We start from the raw sequence: 22,109 nt of genomic DNA, 5'->3' as shown, positions 1-22,109 counted from the left end.
AGCATGTATATTCTCATTTATTATTTTTTTCTCATAAGAACACTTAAAGTCTTCATTTAGCAACCTTCAAGTACATAATATGCTTATTAATTATAATCACCATGTTTTACAGTGGATTTAATGACTTTATTCCTCTGTCTCCCTAAATTTTTATATTCTTTAACCAGCATATTTTTAATCTTTATGTTCATTGGCCAGCCTTGATAACCACCAATTTATACTGTCTTTGTCAGTTCATCTTTTTAAAATTTATATCTAAGTGAACTAACGTATTTATCTTGCTGTGGCTCGCTTATTTGATTTGCAATAATGATCTCCAACCTTGAGCATTCGGACCAAAATGGCTAGAAAATTTTAAATTGGTTCAATTTAACTTAAATTCAAATTCTTTCCAGGTTCCCAGACTTCTGATTGTTGTCCATGTATACAAAAGACAACAATAACATGGCCATGAGCAGGTCAGTGACAGACTTGCCGGGTTGGCAGGATGCCCATTGCCTGGAACTTGAGCTCAGCTTCCATCCAGAAGCTGTTTAGCTCCCCTGGCCTGTGAATTCTCTCAGAAAGCTGAGTTGGTGGGAAGACTAAACTTGAATTGCAAATTTTGACCTTAGGTTATGAGTTATTTTTTAACCATTATACAAACATGTAACTATAACCATTAACTACCTACATGCAATTTCCCATCTGTACGACATCTTGGTTTCTCTCTGCCGAAATATACTCCTACAGCTATCCATGGGTTAGGAAAACCTGAATTCTTTTTGTTAATATTAGGTGTCAAGCCACCTGGAGCATACCTTTAATGAAGGTGATGCACTTTTTTTATTCCAGTATATTCCACATCAGACTTTCCCTTTATGTAAAATGCCTTTAGAATTTAACCTTTTTTAAAGGAAATAAATGTTGCTGATAGATGGAACAGGCAATAAAAGCATCATCCGAGAATTTATTAATGTAACTCCGCAGATCTGTTCAATGTGCAAGATAGCTGGCAATATTGAGGAGCATTTTGAGTGAAGAGTAATGTGAAGTGGATGTGGATTGATGGGCCAGTGGTTGTGGGTTCATATCAGAGACATAAAGAAAACACTTTTCTCTCTTATCCATCATACACATTTAATCTTGGAGATTTTACTGTGTGCTTAGTTCACTTTGTAAGTCAAATCCAGGGATGAAAAAGAAGAGTCTTATATGTTTTGCCTGACAGTAGTAATGTTAAACTGTGAACAAATTGGGATGTTCTTTTAAAATCCTGTGATTTATCTGACGCTATTTTCCCCCTGCTTTAAAATTTAGTATGCTAGTGCGGAACAAAAGCTGCTAGCGATCCCTCAGAATGGGAAAGTTGTTATGGTATTTGCTGAAGTGCTATCTCAAGTGATAATATATTCTGCACACCCTCCCCACCACCAGAAAACAAATGAGTAAATAAATCACAGAAGCTGAGGCAACCAGAGTGCACTGGAACGGCTGTCATCCGCTCAGCCGGCCTCTCTGTATTTCCCTGAAGCTCTTATTATTGTGAATATTTATGTTTTGAACTAATTGGTTCACCATTAACCTTGGAAGTGCTAGTGGTTTGTTAAACCTATTCTGCTAACAGTGACGTGAGACCAGACGCAACATTTCTGATAAAATCACTAATTCTGTAAAGCAATGTCCTGGGAGCCTTGGAAGAGATGCTGGCTGTCAGTTACATAGTTCACCGATGGATAAAGATCCCAGATTCTCAGATGAAATTCCCATTACGGCGAGATCTATGGATGAATAGCAAAATTTCAAAAGAAGGCGCTGAGCCTGTGAAAAGAGCTTGACATTTGAAATCAAAACTGTATTAAATTCTAGCTCTGCTACTTACTGCTAAGTAGGTTACTTAATATCCATTAAGCTTATTTCCTTGTCTATAAAAGGGATCTGGAACATTTGCCATATATGCCTGTTACTGTAAATGTGTAAAATTGGACCTGTGATCTCACATAGTTTGACTCTGAACTGTCATATGATATTAGATGCTATTTATTATCCGCTGTGTTCCAGAAGGAACTTCATTTCATGCCAAAAATACCCTATTATCTACAGTATATGATTGGTCCTAAATTATAGTTTGTAATATTTTTACTATGAATTAGGAGGTAGATTTAACACATGGTTGGATATTCAACATGAAAAAAAACTTTTCAACTTCTCCGGTTGACTAGTGTCCTAAAGTTGGATATTTCTGCATAGTCCCATAATTTCATTTTTCTATCTTCAAATAAAAAAGCCACAAGTGCTTGAGGATATTTTTTTCCTTGCTGTATTGGGAGATAAGAATGGCCCCTGTCAGAAAGTAATGAATGAACTGGAGCAGTGAACGGCTATTGCCATCAGCACATATGCGCAGGCTTTGTATTCACCCTCAAAGTTAAGAAAATAATAATAAAAACAGCTAAAGGAATTTCCTATATTTTTGTAAAGCTTTGCAAGGAAGAGACACTTGGAATTATTTCTCCCATAAGCAAAAGCCCTCATTGAGGATTTATGTTGAGCATGATTTCCTGGGAGTGTTAGCAGAATCTTCCACTAAACCCTCCCTGAGTGTTGCTCCCCAGGCTCTTTATTTCTTATAGGCTAAATGCAAAGGATGAGCCGGGTAACCTTAATCTAGGGCTCCCAGCCAAAAGAATGTGCTTTTAACAGGAAGAGAAACTACCTTCTGGAAAGAGTTTTATTATTCATGGAATCTTCTTCACAAACCTAAATTAATGGCATTATGTATTAAAAATCCCCAGTCTTTAGCAGTATTATAAGTACTTATGCTCTGATTTTGAATTTTTACAAATGATAAAAATCATAGAAATTTAAAGCCAGGGGAGATCTTTGATTTATTATCTGTGCATTATATTTGACCAATGAAGAAATTGAAAAAAAGAAAAGGTATGTGATTATTAAAATTCACATTCTTGATTAAACTAGAAGGGATTGAAAATTTCTTATTTCTACTTATTCTGAGGTTTACTAGAAATGTAGCTGTATCCTACCCTGGAGAATAAACTTTTTAGATGGCCCGTAAGGTGATAACAAAGTCAACTATGCCTATATCCTATCAAATGAAAGGCAAAGGAAGTGTCTAAATATGACATGTACCTTTCCATCTGCCTTAGTTTGGTTTTCTTTGTTCATCATCAGTCCTGGGCTAGGACTTGGTGGCATACCCAAGGGAAGGGGTAGAAGATAGAAGGACCATTCCTGTCAGGTTACATCTTTCCGTACTCAGATGACAAATCACAGACACCCAAGGGGGACAAAAACAGGGGGATGGAGGTGAGGGCTTTCAAGCTGCACCCTTTTCTTGGATGAGACATTGTGAACCCATCCTAGCAAGCAGTTGCTATTTCCTGGCCTCATTGGAGACACCAAAGGATGGATTTCTCCTCGTTGTTTGTGCAAAGAAGAAGCAAGCATGCACCTTCTGTAAGTTAGAGAGGCTTTTTAAGAAATGGTAGACATATATTTTTGTCCTTTATGGAAGACATAGAACCTCTTTCTTAGAAACTTAGTGTTCTTTGCTTTGGAAGCAATTACAAGTAGTTCTGGGTTATTAATGTCATCTGTTTTCATGTAAAGAAGTCTTCGTAACACAGTGGTCACTGGAGTCTCAAAGCTCAAACGGAAGTGTTCCTGGGCCTCTCATCACATAGTTCACAGAAGTTCCTGTAGCACAGGCCCACTTCTGATACTGATAACTGAAGTAGGGCTGGGGACATAGCTCAGTAGAATAAGTGCTTGCCTGGAAAGTGCAAGGGCCTGAGTTCAATGCCCAGTTCTGCCAAAGAGAGGAAGGAAGGAAGGAAGGAAGGAAGGAAGGAAGGAAGGAAGGAAGGAAGGAGAGAGAAAAGGAAAAAAGAAAGAAGTAGTATTTAGCAAGCTATGGACAAATATGTCTATTTGACTTGCATCTGCTGTCCCCATGTACTATTAATGGTTGCTCTTCTTTGTTACTCTCCAGTGGATATTGGTTTGGATGATTAATTATCTATTCATTTTACTTATTAATAATCAAAGTTAAATCAAATGTATATCTTCAAAAGTTTATGTTTAATTTTAAATAATGATTTATTGAGAATGCTGGGGCATCTTTGTCCAGGGGCTTTTAAAATTCAGCATGGATTATTATTACCTAGGGTATTCTCTACAACTAAGCACTACTGGCCCCACTGCCAAATACCATGACTCATCAGGGCCACCATAATCCAGGGAAACTGCATTTTGGTGAAGCAGAACTCCCTCCTATCACTCTGTGACTGATACCTGTGATTGTTGGCCTACTCAGACTAAGGAAATGTTGGACTTAGGAAATGTTATTTGTTATTGTTAGGAGAAGTGGATCCCAAACAATCAGAATTAAGGATGCCTTATATACTATGAGGTCTTCTCTTATGAGATTGTCATTTTGATCACAGTTCAGTCAATGCCTGCTTAGACTATTGTAGTAACATCTTTTCCCTACTCCATGTCACCCTCCCCCCAAATCCATCTTCCACGCCGGTATTATTCATCTTTCTCATACAATACCTGACCCAGACAACTTAAAGGCACAGGGATTTAATTTTCATAAGATCCTAATGTGTGGTGGGCTGGCTTCAATAAGGAAATAGCATATGATAGAAGGATAGAGAGGAGCAGAGGTGCTCAGTTTATGGTGGCCTGGAGCAGAGCATGGGAAGAAGACCAGGGAGGAGCCAGTGCTATAACTCTATGATCTACCCAGACACATAAGTATATGTTACCAGTCTCCCAGGTTACTCTCAAGGACAATCCAGTTAACACTCTGCTCCCTTTGACACATTCCACCTGTCAATCTGTAACCAAAATGCATCTCCTTAAACTATACTTATTGAGGCTGGTGAGATGGCTCAGTGGTCTAAAGCACCTACTTAGAACAAGCTTAGCATAGCACAGGGACCGCGGTTCAATCCCCCAGCACCACATGCCAGCCAGCCCCGCCCCCTGGTGGGCTGAGCTGGCCACACACACATACACACACACACACATAAATAAATAAAATTTAAAAATAAATAAAATAAATAAACTATACTTATTCTCCAAGCAAACATAATACCTAGTAATTTCAACTAAAATGTTACAACTGTGTCACATGCAACTCAAAATACAATAATTCCTTGCCAGATATTCAATAGTTACAACATACTTAAAAAATGCAAGTCAAAGTTTTCTGAGACTGAAGGCAAATCCTTAGCTATGAATGTCTATAAAATTCAATCGCAAGTTATATAACCCCAATGTACAGTGATGCAGAGAAAGCATTCCTAACCCAACAGGAAGGGTTAGGAAGATAGAAAAGAATGAGAACAAGCCAAGACTGAATCCCAGCTGGGCCAGCATTCTGTCTCATAGCTGCATACGTAGCATCTGGCTGTGAGACATGACCCCCGTGGGGCCTGGGCAGCCCTAGCCCTACAGTATTGCTGTTTCCACCACACACAGACTCTCTCTTGGGCTGGCTCCATTCTTGGGTGGCAGATGTCCACAGCAGATGTTCCATGGGGCATTTTCAATTTCCTAGAGTCTTTCCTGTACCTCTGACTTCATTTCTACAGATCCACACACTGCCTTCTCATTCTCTCAGAACCTCCTTACCTGGCCTCCCAGACCTTCCTTTGAAATCTTGGTGGAAACCTTCCTAACCCTACAACTCTTGCATTCTGCATTCTAATGAAACTATCATCACACAAACAATGCTAATGTTGAGTGCCAAGTCAGAGTATCCAGAGCCCCTTGGGCCATGACTTCAGTTACCTCTTGAATGCCTGAATGACAGAGTATAAGTCAAAGAATTCCAGGGAACCAATTCCATAGAAGGCCCTTTTGGAACAGATATCCCTGGGACTCTTTTTTAAAAAAAAAAATGCAAACATTTGTACCTTTAAGCCTAGGGTGGGTGGGATCTTGATGATTTCTGTTCCTGAGATGCCCTCAAGGCATCTTTCTTATTTTTCCTGTACAAAATACTTGGATTCTGTTTAATTTCTTAAGGAGTCACATCTCTTCAGCCCTAAATTTATGCTTGTTTTCTGTTGTTCAAAACTGTAATTTTATTCAAAAATTTCAGACTTGCTTTTTGCTCGAGGTTATCCCTATAAATATGGGTAAAATCAGCCAGTGCTACCCTGCACAGCCTGAACACTGGGATATCTTGGTATTTCTATCATCAAGTCTTGTATACACAATCAAGACATGGAAAAATGTGGACAGATTTACTTTCTGAAGGTGCAATACAATGGCCTCCAATCCAGTGGCCAAGAGTCCTTGCCCCCATTGGGAACCCCCTGAACCTTCACCATCCACCTTCTTTTCAGTATTCTGGGGATCTGAATTCTTACCAGAATAACCCATCAAGCTCTGATCACTTTAATCCTTTTCCAGCCAGCATCCTCAGGCTTGCAGAAACTCCTCTCACAAACCAGATTCAAAGGCTTGTAATCCACATGGCCAGGTATAATCATAGTCATGCTTAGTACCAGTCCTGGTCCCTACTTTATGTATTAGTCAACTTTTTCACCTCTGAGCCAAATGCCTGACACATACAATATAATTTGCTCTCAGTTTCAGTCTGTAATTGACTATCTCCAACACAGAAATGTCATGGCAGCAGGACATGCGGGATGAAAGCTGCCCAATTCATGTTGACTGCAAAACAGGAAGGGGGAAGAGTGCCAGAGGACTGGGCAAGCAGCCAGGCATAGACCCTGAAGCCATACCTACAAGAGCTACCCAGACACATCCAAAAGTGTGCTCCACAGTCCCCTTTGTCAGTGATGGGGAACCTGTTAGAGCTTTCGTGATAACGAACAGCCATATGCCTGAGATAGGTCTCAAAGCCAGTCAAGTTGGCACCCCTCCCTAACCACCACAGCACTGAACCTGGAAACTATTTGAGAATGCAAATCTGGCCATCTCCTTGGTGTCATCACCTCATGTTCATATACTTGAAAATGGTCAAAGCCTTCCCCGATGGCTTCCTGTGTCCCTAGTGTGAAGACAAATGTCCTTGACGTGTATCCTGGTCCCACCCACCTATCTAGCCTCATGTTTCTCCCCTGTTACACTGATCTTTCGAACGTTCTGTGTCCCTTTTCCTTCCCACACTTATGTTGCCTCCTTTCCTCATTCCTTCACCATTTCCTGATTAAGTCCCACTTCACATTCGGGTCACTGCTCAACCTTGGAAAACCTCTTTGACCTCCCTGCATGTTCTTCTATTACTGTTCCTGAAAGTACCTTAAAACTCCTCACAGCACATATTCAGTGTCATTTCCCATAAGTTTGTGACATTGTCATTAATGACCATCTCCCTCTGTTAGACCGTCAGCCCCATAAGACAAGGGGGCCACAAGTATTTGTATACTGCTGTGTTCCTGGCATCTTCACCAGCATCTGGCACATAGGAGCTGCTCAGTGAATCGCTGCCAAATGGCTACACTAATTTAATTGTAAAGTAAGGTGACTACATGAAACATTTATTGAGTCCCTCTCTGCAATGTGCTAAAGGAAGCCAGTGATGTGAAGGTGAATAAGACACATTTATATATATTAGAGAAGGGCATTATGATCATTTTCCTTCATAATTTTTGATGCCTACTAATTTCTAGAAGAGGAGCTGTCTGTCACTGAAAAGCTGTGTCACCTGCTGTTGGAACTAGCTGATATCTGTGGTCTGTCTCAGTTGTCCTGATCAACCAAGAACTTTGTGTTGACTGATAATATTTTACATGGACCTGACTGCTTAGGAACAAAAGATAAGAGCTCCCCGGAAGATGAGTCATTACCTTGGTTACCACTTACAGAAACTTATAGCTCTGAGGATTGCTTTATGTACCAACAAGGCAAAATTTGATTTAAAGCCTTCAATGCTAAGTGAACTCCTAAATCTTTAGCTTCCTGAGTATTGGCTAGTATTTGTTAAAGCAAACAAGCTTATGATTTCAACCATATATGAAATATTTGGGGAGTTAAAGTTGTTTGGGTGGTAGTCTCACTTTGATAGAATTCACTGCTGACTAAAGTACATAAAAATAAAAACAGCTCACCTCTGGAAGGAACTTACACTATGCGTGCTTTGGCATCCTCACGACAGGCTTGCCTTATTTTTCTTTCTCTTTTGGGAAGGTTTGTAAGAGGAATGTATTTTATTTGGAACTATATGTCTCTGGTCTCTATGTCATTCTCTCTCTCTCTCTCTCTCTCTCTCTCTCTCTCTCTCTCTCTCTCTCTCTCTCTCTCATTCATTCTCTACTAACATTCCTAATACTGTAACGGATTGGAATGGGTTATGTATGTTTAGATAAAATAAATACATTTTATTTTTAATATTGTCATCATTTTATGAATGTAAGATGAATTCAATACTTATCCTGTCTGAATTGACAGCTTGGGTCTGATTATGGCCATATTTCTCTGAAATATTTGTTTTTGTCTTCACTCAATTTTTTCTTTTACCTGTTCATTTTCAGTATGTCCTTTCTGTTTTTACTTTTTCTCATTATCATATTATACTCTCCCATTCTCACTTCAAATGATTAAGGAGATAAGGGGAGACAATGACTTTCTAAATGGAAGTATGTTTTAATGTCAGTGGCTATTCTTGGCAGTGCATAAATTGTCCTTCTGCCTTGATTCCTGTCACATCAGGGTAGATCTAAGTCCTCCTCCCTGAGTGTCACCAGGGCATCTGCAGTACCACACACACACACACACACACACACACACACACCCCTCCCAACCCTTCAAACTGTTCTTTTGACTTCCTGTATCTGTATCAGCGGGCCCTGTTATGTGACAGACACGCATGGATTTCTCTCTGTGGCAAGGTGGAAAGGCCAGGAAATGAATAAATGTCCCAAGAGCTGCCCTTAACCAGTCAGTATAAAGGGTTAGCACAGAAACACCTCAGTTCTCTCACACTGGGGATGGGACAATTCTGAGTCCTGCCTGCTGTGGACTTTCCCATGGGATTTAGTTTTAGTCACTTACTAATATGCCCTTTCATGGTTCTTACTTTCTTCGCTCTTCTTTACTTCCTTACTGGTATATGCTGCATTTTTCAAATCAGATACTTTTATTTAAATCCTTGATTGCTGAGGATTAAAGCTAAACACCGAAAACTGAAAAATACTAATGGAGAGGTACGCGTGTAAAGGAATATTTTGTAGGGAGCTACTTTGGTAAAACCTTGACCCTTCTAGCTCTCCTGCTTCCTCTCCTTTCCTGTCTGTGGGGATTGCTCCATGATTCCCACTTTGGCTGCCATTTCTGGGGCCTGCCATCCTCTCTAGCTCCTCAGACTATTATCTGTCTTGTAAAAAGTTTCCACTTGCCTCTGCGATGCCCTTCAGCTACAATTCTTTATACTTCCTTTTTTCTCTACCAAACTTTTAAATGAGCATCTGAGAAAATTGCCCCTATTTTCTTCTTCCTATTCACTTTTTGCTTAACCACAGACAATTTGGGCACCATTGTCACACTTTAGTCAGAGAGCTCTCAACGTCCCAATAACCACCGTCTTATTGCAAGATGCAGAGGTCTTTTTTGTTCTTCATTTCTGTTACCCTCAAGTGCACTGATACCATTTTCTCCCTAAGCATTGTCTCTCAGGTAATTAAATTCTTAGAATTTTAACATCAGAAGGAGCATCCAGTCTACCCTAGCACTTGCATGCATTGGGCAAAACTGAAACCTGAAAAGTTTGAGCTATTTGCACAGCAAGGTCCAAAATTGTAAAAGCTGACCATTGATGACAAGTATGTAACATACCATCCGTGAAAGATTTGATCTACTATGTGAACTGCTTTGAGGAAGAGCCAATCCTGCACCTGCATGTACTCCTGATTTTTAGGCCTTCCTGTATCAAGGCCTCCTGCATTTGCGCTCTGCAGCCCTTCTCCAGGGCAGCAGTCAGGATGGTGATTCCAATGTACATATCAGAACTTATCACTTCCTTGCTGAACTTCCTTGCTGTTCCTCTTTATCTACTTAAAATAGAATCCCAGTGGCTTTACTGCCCCTCATCTTGCTATTACTCTGCTCCATCACAGAGACCCTTCCTTAGCTGGCCCGCAAGACGAGCAGAGCGCCCAGGAGACATTTGCTTTGTTTTCCTTCTGTGGGGGTGCTCTTCTCCCAGATCACTGCGCCAGGGCTTCTTTCTCATCCTTTGGAGTCAGCTCAGAGGGCCGCCTCTGGGGCTTATTTTGATAGTGCCATATCTAACATCGCATCAGCCCAGGTTGCCGCTTCTCATAGTATGCTATTTTATGTTGTGTGCTTTGGGGTTTGTCATGTTTCCAAACATTAGAAGATAATGTCATGAAATTTAGGAGCTTTATTTCGCTTTTCATATTTCTAGCACTTATTTTAGCAAACGACCAGTCATCAGTGCACAGTAAACTTTTGTTGGCTAAACAAAAGAATAAAGCAAGTGTGTCTAATTTTTTTCTCATTTCCAAGAATCCTTTCTTTTCCTTTTAATCCTATTTCTAAACTACTCTTAAATTTTTTTCTGTGCTATAATCAAACTAGATACCTCACAAACCAATAAAGAAAAACTTAGTCCCAAATAGAGCATTTTTCAGTATCACACTGACCACACTGTCACCGTGTATGTCTCTAACAATCATCATTTTGTAATTCACCTTTCTTTTCCAAGAAACCTACTTCCCTTGGTGACATTCCCTTCTGCAAATTATGTATCAAGTTATGTAAAATGACCCTTGAATTTCATGTAATTCAAATAAGCACATATAGTTTATATATGATCTTAAATTATCTCCATTTGTTTCACATAATGTTTAAGCGTGGTGTCTAGGCTTTAATGTTGAATATTTAAATGTGCTTGTTATGTACAGTAGGCCTTCGTTTCAGGCAGGTTTGTATTTGTCAATTTGTCTATTCACTGCAGTTTATCTGTAAACCCAGTTGCTTTTTCGTGGTTATTCATGGACATGCACAGAATGATAGTGGGCTCATCTAAGAGTCAGACTGTCTTAGTTACTTTTTACTCATTGCTGGGACAAATACCCGACACACAAAATGAAGGAAGGAAAGGTTTATTTAGCGCACAGTTACTGGAGGGTTCAGTCCATATTCCACTGGCTCCAAGGCAAACAGCAGCAGTTCATGCGGCAGAAAACAATGAAGAGCAGAGGAGGAGCAGCAACTGCGGCGGGGTCCATCAAGCCTCTCTCTTCCTTCTGCGCTGACTGCGAAGACCAGCGCTCCACAGTGAAGATCGGAGCTCCTCCAAAGTGGCGCGACCGCGAAGACCAAGCTCCTCCGAAGACTGAGACTTCTCACCGAAGCAGGGCAGGACGTCTGGCAGGGCGGCTTCCTGCCTTTCTCAATTCCTGGGCCCTGCCCACCTGCAGGGTGAGGCCCCCATGCTGCCGGAGCTGATTCAGCCAAGTTGACACAATGTATCAACTAACACACATACTCTTCCCTAAAATTGAGCAGAACATTTTGCCTCCTTGTTTTACCTCTTATACAATAAGCAAATGTTCTGTTTGCAGTCTATTTAGCACTGTTTTCTGTATCTTAGGCTTTCTTTTGATGATTTCACTGCATCAATTAATACCCAAGTGAGCTGGGAAGACAGCTCAGTGGTCTAAGCACCTGCCTGGCAAGCACAAGGACCCAAGTTCAATTCCAAGTACCACATGCTGGCACAGGGACCCCGGGCCCAGTGGCTCATGCCGGTAACCTCAGCATTAGGGAGACTGAGACAGGAGGCTCACTGTAAGTCTGAACTGTATAGGAAGGCCCTGTATCAAATAAATAAATACATTTTTAAAAAGTACCCAAGCATGCTGTTGAGGTGCTACCTCACACGCCTAACTGTACCTAACTGAAAAAATAGGTATTCGTTAAGCTTTACTCAGGGATAATTTATCATCCTTTTCATATTTCAATGGCAATGAGTTGATAATATATAACTAGATGCCTTTAATAGAAACATACACGATATAAAATTTTATATTGATTGGCGAGTGAGGCTATGGTGATCAGGGTCTCATAGGAACTTCCCTGTGTGTTACCCTGTAGGAGCTAATTTAGTGGTCTTGACAATTTTATAGAACATAACTACTGTGGATAATTAGAATTGACTCTGTATATATGAGAATGTATGAGGTGTCATCAAAATACATAATGTTTAAATTTTGTTTTCAATTATAATAACCAGATTGCCATTAAGCCTCATCAAAGACACTACACCTTGATGCAAGCACATTTATTCCGTCATTCCTTCTCCTTTCTAAAGCAGTTCTAGTTGTCATCTTTCATGAATGTCTGTCTGAGGTGAGGTAAGAGAATACAGTGACTGCTGGTGCCGGATGTCATCCCGTAGGAAGGCAGGCTGAATCTGACTCTTCCCTAAATTCAAGATGACCCTGAAAGCTAAACATTCTGAATTGATACGGGACACTGAACCAGCCACCACAGCATGACTAAAAACACTCATGACAGGGAACTTCCAGAACTGGAATGGTAAGTGAAGTAAGACACACAAGCTTCAGTGTCCCATGATTTCTCTTACATGAGATTCCTGAAGCACAAATAAAGAGCAAACTCCAAGATAGATTAGAAGAAGGGCGATAGATCTTTCTCAAAGAGAAAGGGGATAGAGAGAGGGAGGAAGGGAGAAGAGATGGGGAGGTTCAGTGGATAAAAAGAATTAAGATGTATCATGTGCCAACTACTGTAGCACAAGTGCTGTAAACATTATGTACTGTACTCATATACTAAAATAGAGGGCATCAAGATGGGAATGTTTTATGTACATGTCTTAACTTCCTACATAGAATGTAAACTTCCTGTACAAATAAGTGCAAATCTAAAAAATGAGTAGTTAAAAGTAATAAAATATGAAAAATGGCAAGAATGATGGTGTAAGTGTATATGAATGAGAGGGAATGTCTTGAGATGGATTGATGACAACGTGTCTTTTGTTACAATAATCTTAATTTAAATGCTTACTGTATTTTTTCAGTAATGCCTTGTATATGACATTAGTGTTGCTTAGGAGATAAAAAGCAAAGACTTGTTACAATGTTTATCTATGGTCATTTGCCAAATTAGTAAAGTGGATAACAGATCTGGAATATAGCTATCAGATTCCAGTTTCCATTTCCTGTATCAGTGGATTTTATTTATTGTAATCAGCAATGGAGTCCTAATTATTACAGATTACAAGGTGGGGTATATGTAAAATACAAGTATAATTTGCACAGAGAGCAATGAAAACCCATAGTATACATTAAGAAGAACACAAAAATTATACCTCAAAAATAAACTTGTTTTATAATCCAATTTAGTGATTAATTACATTCATCCCAACTCTTAAGAGAAAAATGTACATTTGCTTTCAAAGTTGAGTTGTTAATAACATACACACACACACACACACACACACACACAAAATAACACATACAAATGTAATATCCTGTATCAAAGGAATGAATGTGTGACCGTAGGCAAACCTTAGAGATTCAAAGCTACACAAATGCTACCATGGTGGTGGTTGGTTTTCTGCCCTGTGCACGTGTACCTTAAACTTACTCTGCATTTTTCAAGCTGAACTCGCATCTCCTCTAGTAGTGACTATAGCTACACTTTGTGTGGGTATGTATCTGTGGGCCTGATAAGAAAGTAGGACTATGCATATATAAAGAGATGACAGGATAAATTATAAAATCTGCACAAGAGACTTACTATGAATCCCAGTTTACTGTCTCTGTAGTCTCTGTGACTATATGTAATATATATTATATACATTAAATGCATGCTTAGGATTGTATACAGATATACATGTGAATTAATACAGTTGTTTTTACATACTTCATAAGGTATTTTCAAAAATGATTGAAAATACTTTTAGAAACTCCCAAGCATTTTGAAAACCTGACTTTGTCTCCTTATGCTGTTTCGAAGTAGACAGTGTGAGTCCCTTAAGGGTACAATTTATTTTTTCTTGTATCTTTGCAAATGATCTTGTCTTAGTGCTAAATATAAAAAGTCTCACACCATTGACAATCCAGCTTAGCCCAGACGGCTGGCAAGCAGCTATGTTAAAGCAAGGATTTCTGCAGGGTGTGTTTGGAATTAACAATATGAAGGAATGATTTCACCTGTCTGTGGGGCGCAGGGGTCTTGAAGGAACCACAACGGATCATATTTTGTTCCTATGATATCCTCTTGACATTTCTTCTTCCCTTGAAAACAAGAGCGAAGCTTGAGTCTCAAATTAACACTTCTCAACTTCCCCAAAGCTGCCAGACACAAGGTTGAATGAAGAGCTTCCAACTGGGATGCAAGACAAGATAATGTTTTTTATTTCTGCCTCAAGGCTATATTACAAAACCTGTAGGGTTGGAGAAGTTACTAAGGGCTCCTTAAAAGCCTTATTGAGTGGAAGGAACTAAATGCTTGCAGCTTTGAATTCTGAGTTCCCTATTTCAACATTTCATATTTTATTTTTCCTTACATTGATAGTTGTATGTCCAGTGACTTTAATGATCATATTTTTGATGTGCTAAGCCTTTCACAAATCAAGGCATCAAGGTCGATGTATTTTCCTCTGGTTTAAAGCACAGCTGAGTCCATTGTGCAGATAAAAATGGATTAACTGCATGCCTCCACCGGGCTTTGCTGTCTTTGTCCCTTCTCTAGCTGGACTCAATGGGTTTGACCGCCAGAATGCAGTAAAAACAGTCAACAGTTTACTGATGTAAGCATCACTCGGAATTTACTCATCAAAATCTTCTTCACTTCACATCAGAAAAGAATGCAAAAGCAATAGAGAAATTCCAAGCTTTTAGGCTTTATACCACTTTTTATTTTCCACTTGGAGATTAATGAAAACAATAATTCTTTGTTTCTTCAGGAAAAACGGTCAGAGGAGAGAAAGCACAGGGAACCTCTGGACGATCTCCACACGGTGGTGGATGAGGATTCAAGGAGTGAGAGCAGCAGTACAGACGAGGGAAAAGAGAAAACCAGATTGCTCTTAGAAAGATTGAAGGCTCTAGAGGTAAGAAATGAAACCATTTTTGCGCGTTTAAAGAAAAATAGCGGTGCTCCACTTTTATTGGCACTGGCTTTAAGTGAGCATAAATCTTCCTTTCTCACTTCTCTCAGACTAATACAATCAAGTGTCTGCCAGTGAGATTCCTTTGTCGATGGTGAACAAAAAGTTAAAATTTGCAACCCTGAAAGGAGCTCAACACACTGGCTATGATCACGTTGCCCTAACAAGAGGACGTAGGCCAATAATTCATTTTAATTCATTTCAGCACTCAAATTAGATCAATTCCTAAAATTGCATGCTCCTGAGTCATGGGGCTGTGTGAAGCTTCCCTGTGTTTTCCTAATACCTAAGAAGATGAATGAATATGTGGATGAATAAACTATATCTATTAGTATGCAAAGGTGGTAATAGAAATGTCTACAACATGCATTTTAAGACTTGGAACTGTTTCATTAAAAATCATGTAGAAAGTTCAGTGTGTAAGGCATATAAAAGTAGAGTTAAAGTTAGGTTAAAGGATCATTTAAGGAGACTTTGGGAGCATTGCAGTCCTTCAAAACAGTTTGAAAAACACCGGTGTATCTTATTACCTGGTGCAATTTGATGTTGCTTCATGTGTTAATTCCTGGCCTTTCCAACAGTCCTCAAGTATAGTGTGGTTACCATTTCTCAAGGAAGTTACATATGCTGCAAGGCTACACAGAAATGTTACTTTTCTTCCTAGCTTGTTGTTCTATTTCCCAGAAATTTATAAGGAGTCCTTTGCCCATCATCTATAAACAAGGCTTTACCATAACTGCTACAGAATCATGAAAATTCGTGTACTGTGAAGAAAATGGATGAGGAAGGCGGCCTTGTGTTCTGTGCTTGGATTGTGCAGCTTTGCTGTGACTCCTCCATGTTACCTTAGTGGGCTTGTCTTTTTCTTTCTAGGGTTTCCCCGAAAGTAGCACAGAGTATACAATATGCTTACATTTCTGATCTTTGTAGCCAGGTCCTCAAGATTTTGATTATGTTTCTGTGCAACTGTATTTTTGCTTTAAAACTATCAGAGTTGCCTACTCGGTCTTTGTCTCTGTTGCCTCACTTGCAGAACCGGGAACAGCAACTAATCTTCCAGGGAGGTAAAGAAGATTACATGAGTTATCATCTTGATGGCAACTGTTGCCTTGTGTTGGGTCTCTCTGGTCAACCCACTCTAAGGGTGCTCCTCATTCTTACATAGTGCTTTCTATTCTTCTGAATAGAGTGATTAATACAAGAGTGATGAATAGGACATTCAGCTAACCTACACATGTGTGACTGAAGGTAGGTAGGCAGGCAGGCGACCAGTCAGTGTCAGACAGACACCACCTGGAAGAGCTCCTCTTGAGAGAGGGCAAGACTCAGCTGTTTCCCCAAAGGTTTTCGTACATTGCCATTTTTACAAATACTCAATGTGTGCAGCTAGAAAAGCCTTCTCAAAGAAGATGGAGTTTACTGTTTGAGAGTTTTAAGAAATTCCTGACCTTGTTTTCAGCCTGAATTAGCTGCAGTCAGAGGGAGAAATGAGTTGATGTTACATGTATTAAATTGTTAGTTTTTATTTATGATTACAGTGAAAATTGTTCTCACTTTGGCTCATTGTCAGAGACAAGCTTGTGAAGAACATTTTATTTAATCACGCTAAGAGGTATTGAGATATTTAAAAAAATGTCTTTGGCAGCAAATGTTTCATAAACTTCAGAGTGAAAAAGAAGCCTGTATTATTTTTTCTTTCCACAATATAGAGCTTTACACTTTGGGCAATGACCCTTCACCCAGTATTAGCTGGGTGTAATAAATGATATCTTTAAGTGTCATTAAGCCCATAATTTCAACTCACAAAAGGATTTTATTTTCTAAGTTAATTTTCTGTAGTTGAAATATCATTGCTTGTTTTCTAAAATTCTTTGTTCAATATCATCAACTGTAGTACCTATAGCTCACAATCTTCTATTAGATTTTTCTTTTTATTATATGAAATCTAACTATCTTCTTGTTGTATATAATTTAGTTTTCATGCGACTTTTACACACTGGTCCATTTTAGCCTTTAATTGACTACTTACTCTCAGTATACAGGATCTTTTGCATAGGTTAAAAACTATTATGGGAAAATAGAGACCTCATTTTGACAGAGTGTGATTAAAGTTGGTCACAGAGTCCCATGTAGATTCGTGCACTTCAGCAAAATGTTCCTTTGAAAGATTGCAGGGGAATTAACCATAATGTATCAAAATTGCTGTGGCAAGATTGAATGTTATATAGCAAGATTTTAGAAAGACAAAATTTTCCACCATTGTGGTTTTGAAACAACCATATGTGTATATCTAAATCTCTTAGCCTCCAGTGCTCTAGGAAGCAGAAAAAAAAAATATTTTTATGGCGAGAAAGATGCTTCTTTTGTTCCTGTTCTCAAAACTGTTTCAAAGAAGGTATAGAAAAGGAAATGAAGAACTTGCTTCTAATATTATGTTCTTGGTTAATATGACAGTAATTTTTAATAATCAATAGTTATCCACAATGATGTAGATTATATTGGAGGAACGACAGCTTCAAGAATTAAGTACATATTTCCCAGCTGTCTCATCCCCCAACCTGAGGAAAGGGTACTATTCCTAAGCCAGGGCTTTTGCTTCTCAGGGTCACTTCAGGGGCTCCTTTCCAGTTTGCCTTCTACTTGCAATCCCTTGTCTTTTCTTGGTGCCAGTCCTGTGAAGAGTGACATCATTTTTGGAATCTTTCATACTCCAATCCTACACAGAATTCGGGGTTCTAGCCAGACATCGTTATGTAGCTCTGCTTCTGCCCAGTGCTTTGTCTGCTGGACGTTCATGTAGCCCCTTTCCGCTCAAGCCTCAGTTACCTGCCCTAGAGCCTGGCAGTTCCTTCCCACCTCCTCCTTCTCCCACAGCCATTTTTGTTAGCCAGCGCTCTTCAGGTCTGTTCACTTTGCTTTGTGGGTTTGTTCCACATCATTCCCATGTCTAGGCTCATCAAAATATTTCATTACTGAAGACATTTACCCTCCTAAGGAGGATGCAGGACTAGCAGTCCAACTAATACTCATGTGTACCCCATACACATCCTTCTTTCCTTTTGCAGTTCTTTTCCTGCTAAAGATGTCCCTTCCTTTGTTTAGAGTTGGCATGGAAAGCCAGTTAGCCATTTGCACTAACTACTCAGCCATGACTTCTCTTTGGTGGAAATTCTCACTTTTGCCCTACCTTCTGCTTGAGGTCATTCAGCGTACTTTATATTGATGCCATAGAGTCAGATGGGTGATTGCATGCCACTCGCACATTTCCAAACTTTTAAGTGTCAATGTGCTGTGTCCTCTACGATTCTTTCTAAAGTTTGGATTTTCAAGGTTTCCAATTCAGAAACTACTTACTTGACTTAGAAAAGCAGTTCTCTGTTCTCACCAGCATCAATATGTCACAGTAGTCTTCTGTAAAAGGGTTGTTCCTCTCTCCCAACCCACCCTATGCCTATCCTTGCAGCATCTTCACAGATCCACTCTAAAGCATCCCATGGCTTCATCTCAAATCTTTCCTGTTTTGCACCACTGGGCATCTACCTCAGACCCCTGGTTGCCTCATAGCATGTCCCTTGCAGTAGGTGATTTGCTTGCCTCACATGTCCCAGCAGCCTCTTCCCTGGAGGCATGCAGACTCCGTACCTGACCCAAATCAGACTGCATATTGCTTTGCTCAATGTTGGCTATCATAGTATCTCTGATTGCAACACTCTAGTGAGGGCAGAACCAACCTGACACCACTGGAGAATTTTGAGCCACCAAGCAAGTGCTAATACCTTAACTATAGCCTCTCAGTCAGAGGAAATTGGACTCCTCTTTTGTGCAGAAAAATATGGCAATTAAATATATTCAGATGAAAACAGCTTTTTCCCCCTGAATTATACTTATGTGATAGTGTGACAAAGTGTGAAGCATAAGCATATTGTTAGTCTTTCATTTTTGTTTAAAATTAAGTAGTTTAAAATAGTCAAACCTGGCTGGACATCACAGTCATATAGAACTCATTAGTCAATACCATCTATAAGTCAAAGGTTGTTCAAAGTGCTGGGTCAGTTCACTTTTTATGGTCCCCATCTAGTGGGCAGAGACAAGAAACACATCTTAGATAGCAAATAAGCAAGTGAACAAATAGATAAATAAGTGCCTGCGCATAATAAAAAGTAGATTATGTAGTAGTCGTCGGTTGTGATTTAGAAATGGAATGTCCCCGAAAGAATCTTATGATGGTTAGTTGAAAACACAGGGCATTGAATCATGAGAGCATTGATCTCATTAGTGAATTAATCCTGTGATAGATTCATAGTTTGATGGCAACATTGGGAAGTAGTGAAACATTTGGAGGTGGGGCCTCATCGGAGGAAGTGGGTCCCTGGCAGCATGCTTCTGGAGGGGGCGGGCATCCTGTGTTCAGCCCTTCATCAGTCTCTCTGCTCCCTGGCTGCCAAAGCCGGACAGCTTTGCTACACCCCATGCTCCTGGGATGACCTTTTGTCTCAACATCATCCCAAAAGCCATGAAGCTGAGTGAACTTGGACTACAATCTCTAATGCCATAAACCAGAGTCAACCTTTCCCACTTTTCTAAAGGAAAGCAAAGGAAGTGAGAGAGGAATTCATCTACCTAAGAAGTCCTCTGTGACTAGGCTTTTTGATCACAATATAAATAATATAAAAAAAAGCTCTATTCCAGAAAACACCTTTCTAGAAAGAGGAAACTACAAAGTGAAAGCTTACTTGAAGATGACAGAAGGCTTGACAAGTCAGAGGAACAGAAATCAGGACTGTGTGCTGGGATAGCAGCGATAAGATTTGAAACTTAGAAGATGAGTTTAGAGAGATAGAAAAGGGCCAGATTCTATAAAGCCCTGTAGAATAATGACCATGTCAGCAGACCCTTATGTGGGGCTTATGCTCCAGGCACTGTGCTAATTTCTAAGTACATTTATATGTGCTATTTTGATCTTCATAACACTCTCATACAGTGGAGGTAGTTGTGGTTATCATCTTCATTTTACAAAGGAGGAAAGAGAGCCCCAGAAAGGTTACTGTCCTGCACAAGTCACATAGTCTAGTAGTCAGTAAGTGAAAGCATAAGAATCTGAACTCACGGGTATGGCTTCACCATTGTAGGCTGGAGGAAATGAGCAAGTGAGAATATATTTTTAAAGCAAAGCTACTGGAATTACTGTGCATTGAGTGTGGAGTATAAGAGAAAGTGAGAAATAGAGAGTGACTTAGATTCTGGCCTTGGCAACTGAGCGGGAGGTTGGATCAAATTTCTGATAATGGCAAGTCTTAAAGGAGAGGCGACTTAGGGGGTCAATGCAGAATCATCAGTTTGCTTTATCCCACTCAGATATGACTGCTAAACACGCAAGCGATGGTATTCAATAGGCTAGTGGAGGTCCAAGGTTGAGGTCGGGGCTAACGATATGGATTTGAGAGCCGTCAGCATACAGATGACATTCTACATTGTGGGACCAAATGAGGCACGTGAAAAGCAAGTATAAATGAGGACAAGAAGAGGGCAGAGGACAGATCCTCAGGGTACCCCTTCATTAGAGATCTTGGAAAGCTGAAAAAGAGCCAGCAGATGAGAATAGGAAAGTATAATTGCTGAGGTAGGAGAAAAATAGAAAGTAAGGTGTCAGAGGAACACCAACAAGTGAATGTTTATTGTGATTTAAACTGACATCCCTTATAGTCCAGTAGTCCATACTAGAAGTGGGTTATCTGTAGGACTGGCAATGTGAGAAGTTGTTGACTTGAGCCTTTTACAGCTCAGCATATTAATATGGGTTACTATTTATATTTTGTTTTCATACTTTTCTTCTGGATGGTTAAGACCAAGATAAAGCAAGACCTAAAAAACAAGAAATGTAACTTTTACATCTGACAAGGTCAGTCAAATCCCCTGAATATTTTGCTGAATTCATGCACCTACAATATTTAAATGACAATGGAATGCCCTTCTCTTACAAAGCTAAACAACAACAAAAAAAGGGATACAAATGAAGGACCATTTTGTATTTGTATATTCAAAATAGTTAGGATAGATACACAGCTACTTTCTCTTAATTCAATGAATAGAAAGATTTATACTAATAGTGTTTATGGACAGAATATCATGTCTGCATTTTGTACTATGAATAACCACTAAGAAGACAACAGTATGCAAAGTATTAATTATTGGAACTGACTTACTAATCAGTTTTGAAGCTGTCTCATTGCTATTTGTTTCTCAATAAAATTATGAAAAATAAATAAACGGACACCCCCCCTCCCTCCCCAACAAAGCTTCAGGTGTTCAGAGGCCGGGCTTTTGGAAGGTCTTGGATTCTGGAGTCACATTAAGATTCAGTGGATTAATCCATTGATTGGCTCACAGCTGCCAATCACAGCACCCTTGTGCTGTTCAAAGGGTGGGGTGAGGCAGAGGATGAACATCCTCAGGGACGAGGCTTTGGAGGGCATTTAAGTCACTTTCTGGTTACTGGGAAAGAAAATGTCTCTGATATCTATTACAGCCTAACAAAGGAGAGACCTATTTTGGTCCGTATCTTTAGTCCCTGGTTGGCTAGTCCCAACACAGGAATGTGCAGTGGAAGAACCTACAGAGGAAAACCACTCATGGTAGGTAAGCCAGGAAGGGGAGAGCGTGGGGAAGCCGAGAAGGGGAGAGCGTGGGGAGGCTGGAGAGGGGAGAACACAAGGAACCCAGGAAGGGGAGAGCACGGGGAGGCCGGAGAGGTGAGAGCATGGGGAGGTCAGGGAGGGGAGCTCCTCTGGGTCACATGCCCGGGGGCCCACCACTTCCCAACAGACCCCGCCTGCAGCAGCCCACTTCACTCTGGACTCATCCTTGGGTTAATCCACCTGTGAGGACAGTCTCCCCATGACCTAATTGCCTTTGTTAAAAAATCTTTTACCAAAAAATAATAAATAAATAAATAAAAACTATGGCA

General features: G+C 39.9%; 1 protein-coding gene across 5 annotated transcripts in view; it reads left to right on the top strand.

Annotated features, from left to right (window-relative positions):
- Positions 1–22,109, top strand: part of Nckap5 (NCK associated protein 5) — a 959,001-nt gene that overhangs the window by 626,363 nt on the left and 310,529 nt on the right. For all 5 annotated transcript variants that reach the window (XM_023709695.1, XM_023709692.1, XM_023709697.1 and 2 more), the window contains one exon: positions 14,942–15,088. In XM_023709695.1, the coding sequence (XP_023565463.1) occupies positions 14,942–15,088 (147 nt within the window). The remainder of the gene's footprint in view (positions 1–14,941; positions 15,089–22,109) is intronic.

The sequence above is a fragment of the Octodon degus genome, unplaced genomic scaffold (assembly GCF_000260255.1).
Source record: "Octodon degus isolate 3935 unplaced genomic scaffold, OctDeg1.0 scaffold00014, whole genome shotgun sequence".
Lineage (NCBI taxonomy): Eukaryota > Metazoa > Chordata > Mammalia > Rodentia > Octodontidae > Octodon > Octodon degus.
This window is presented reverse-complemented; position numbering and strand designations above follow the sequence as displayed.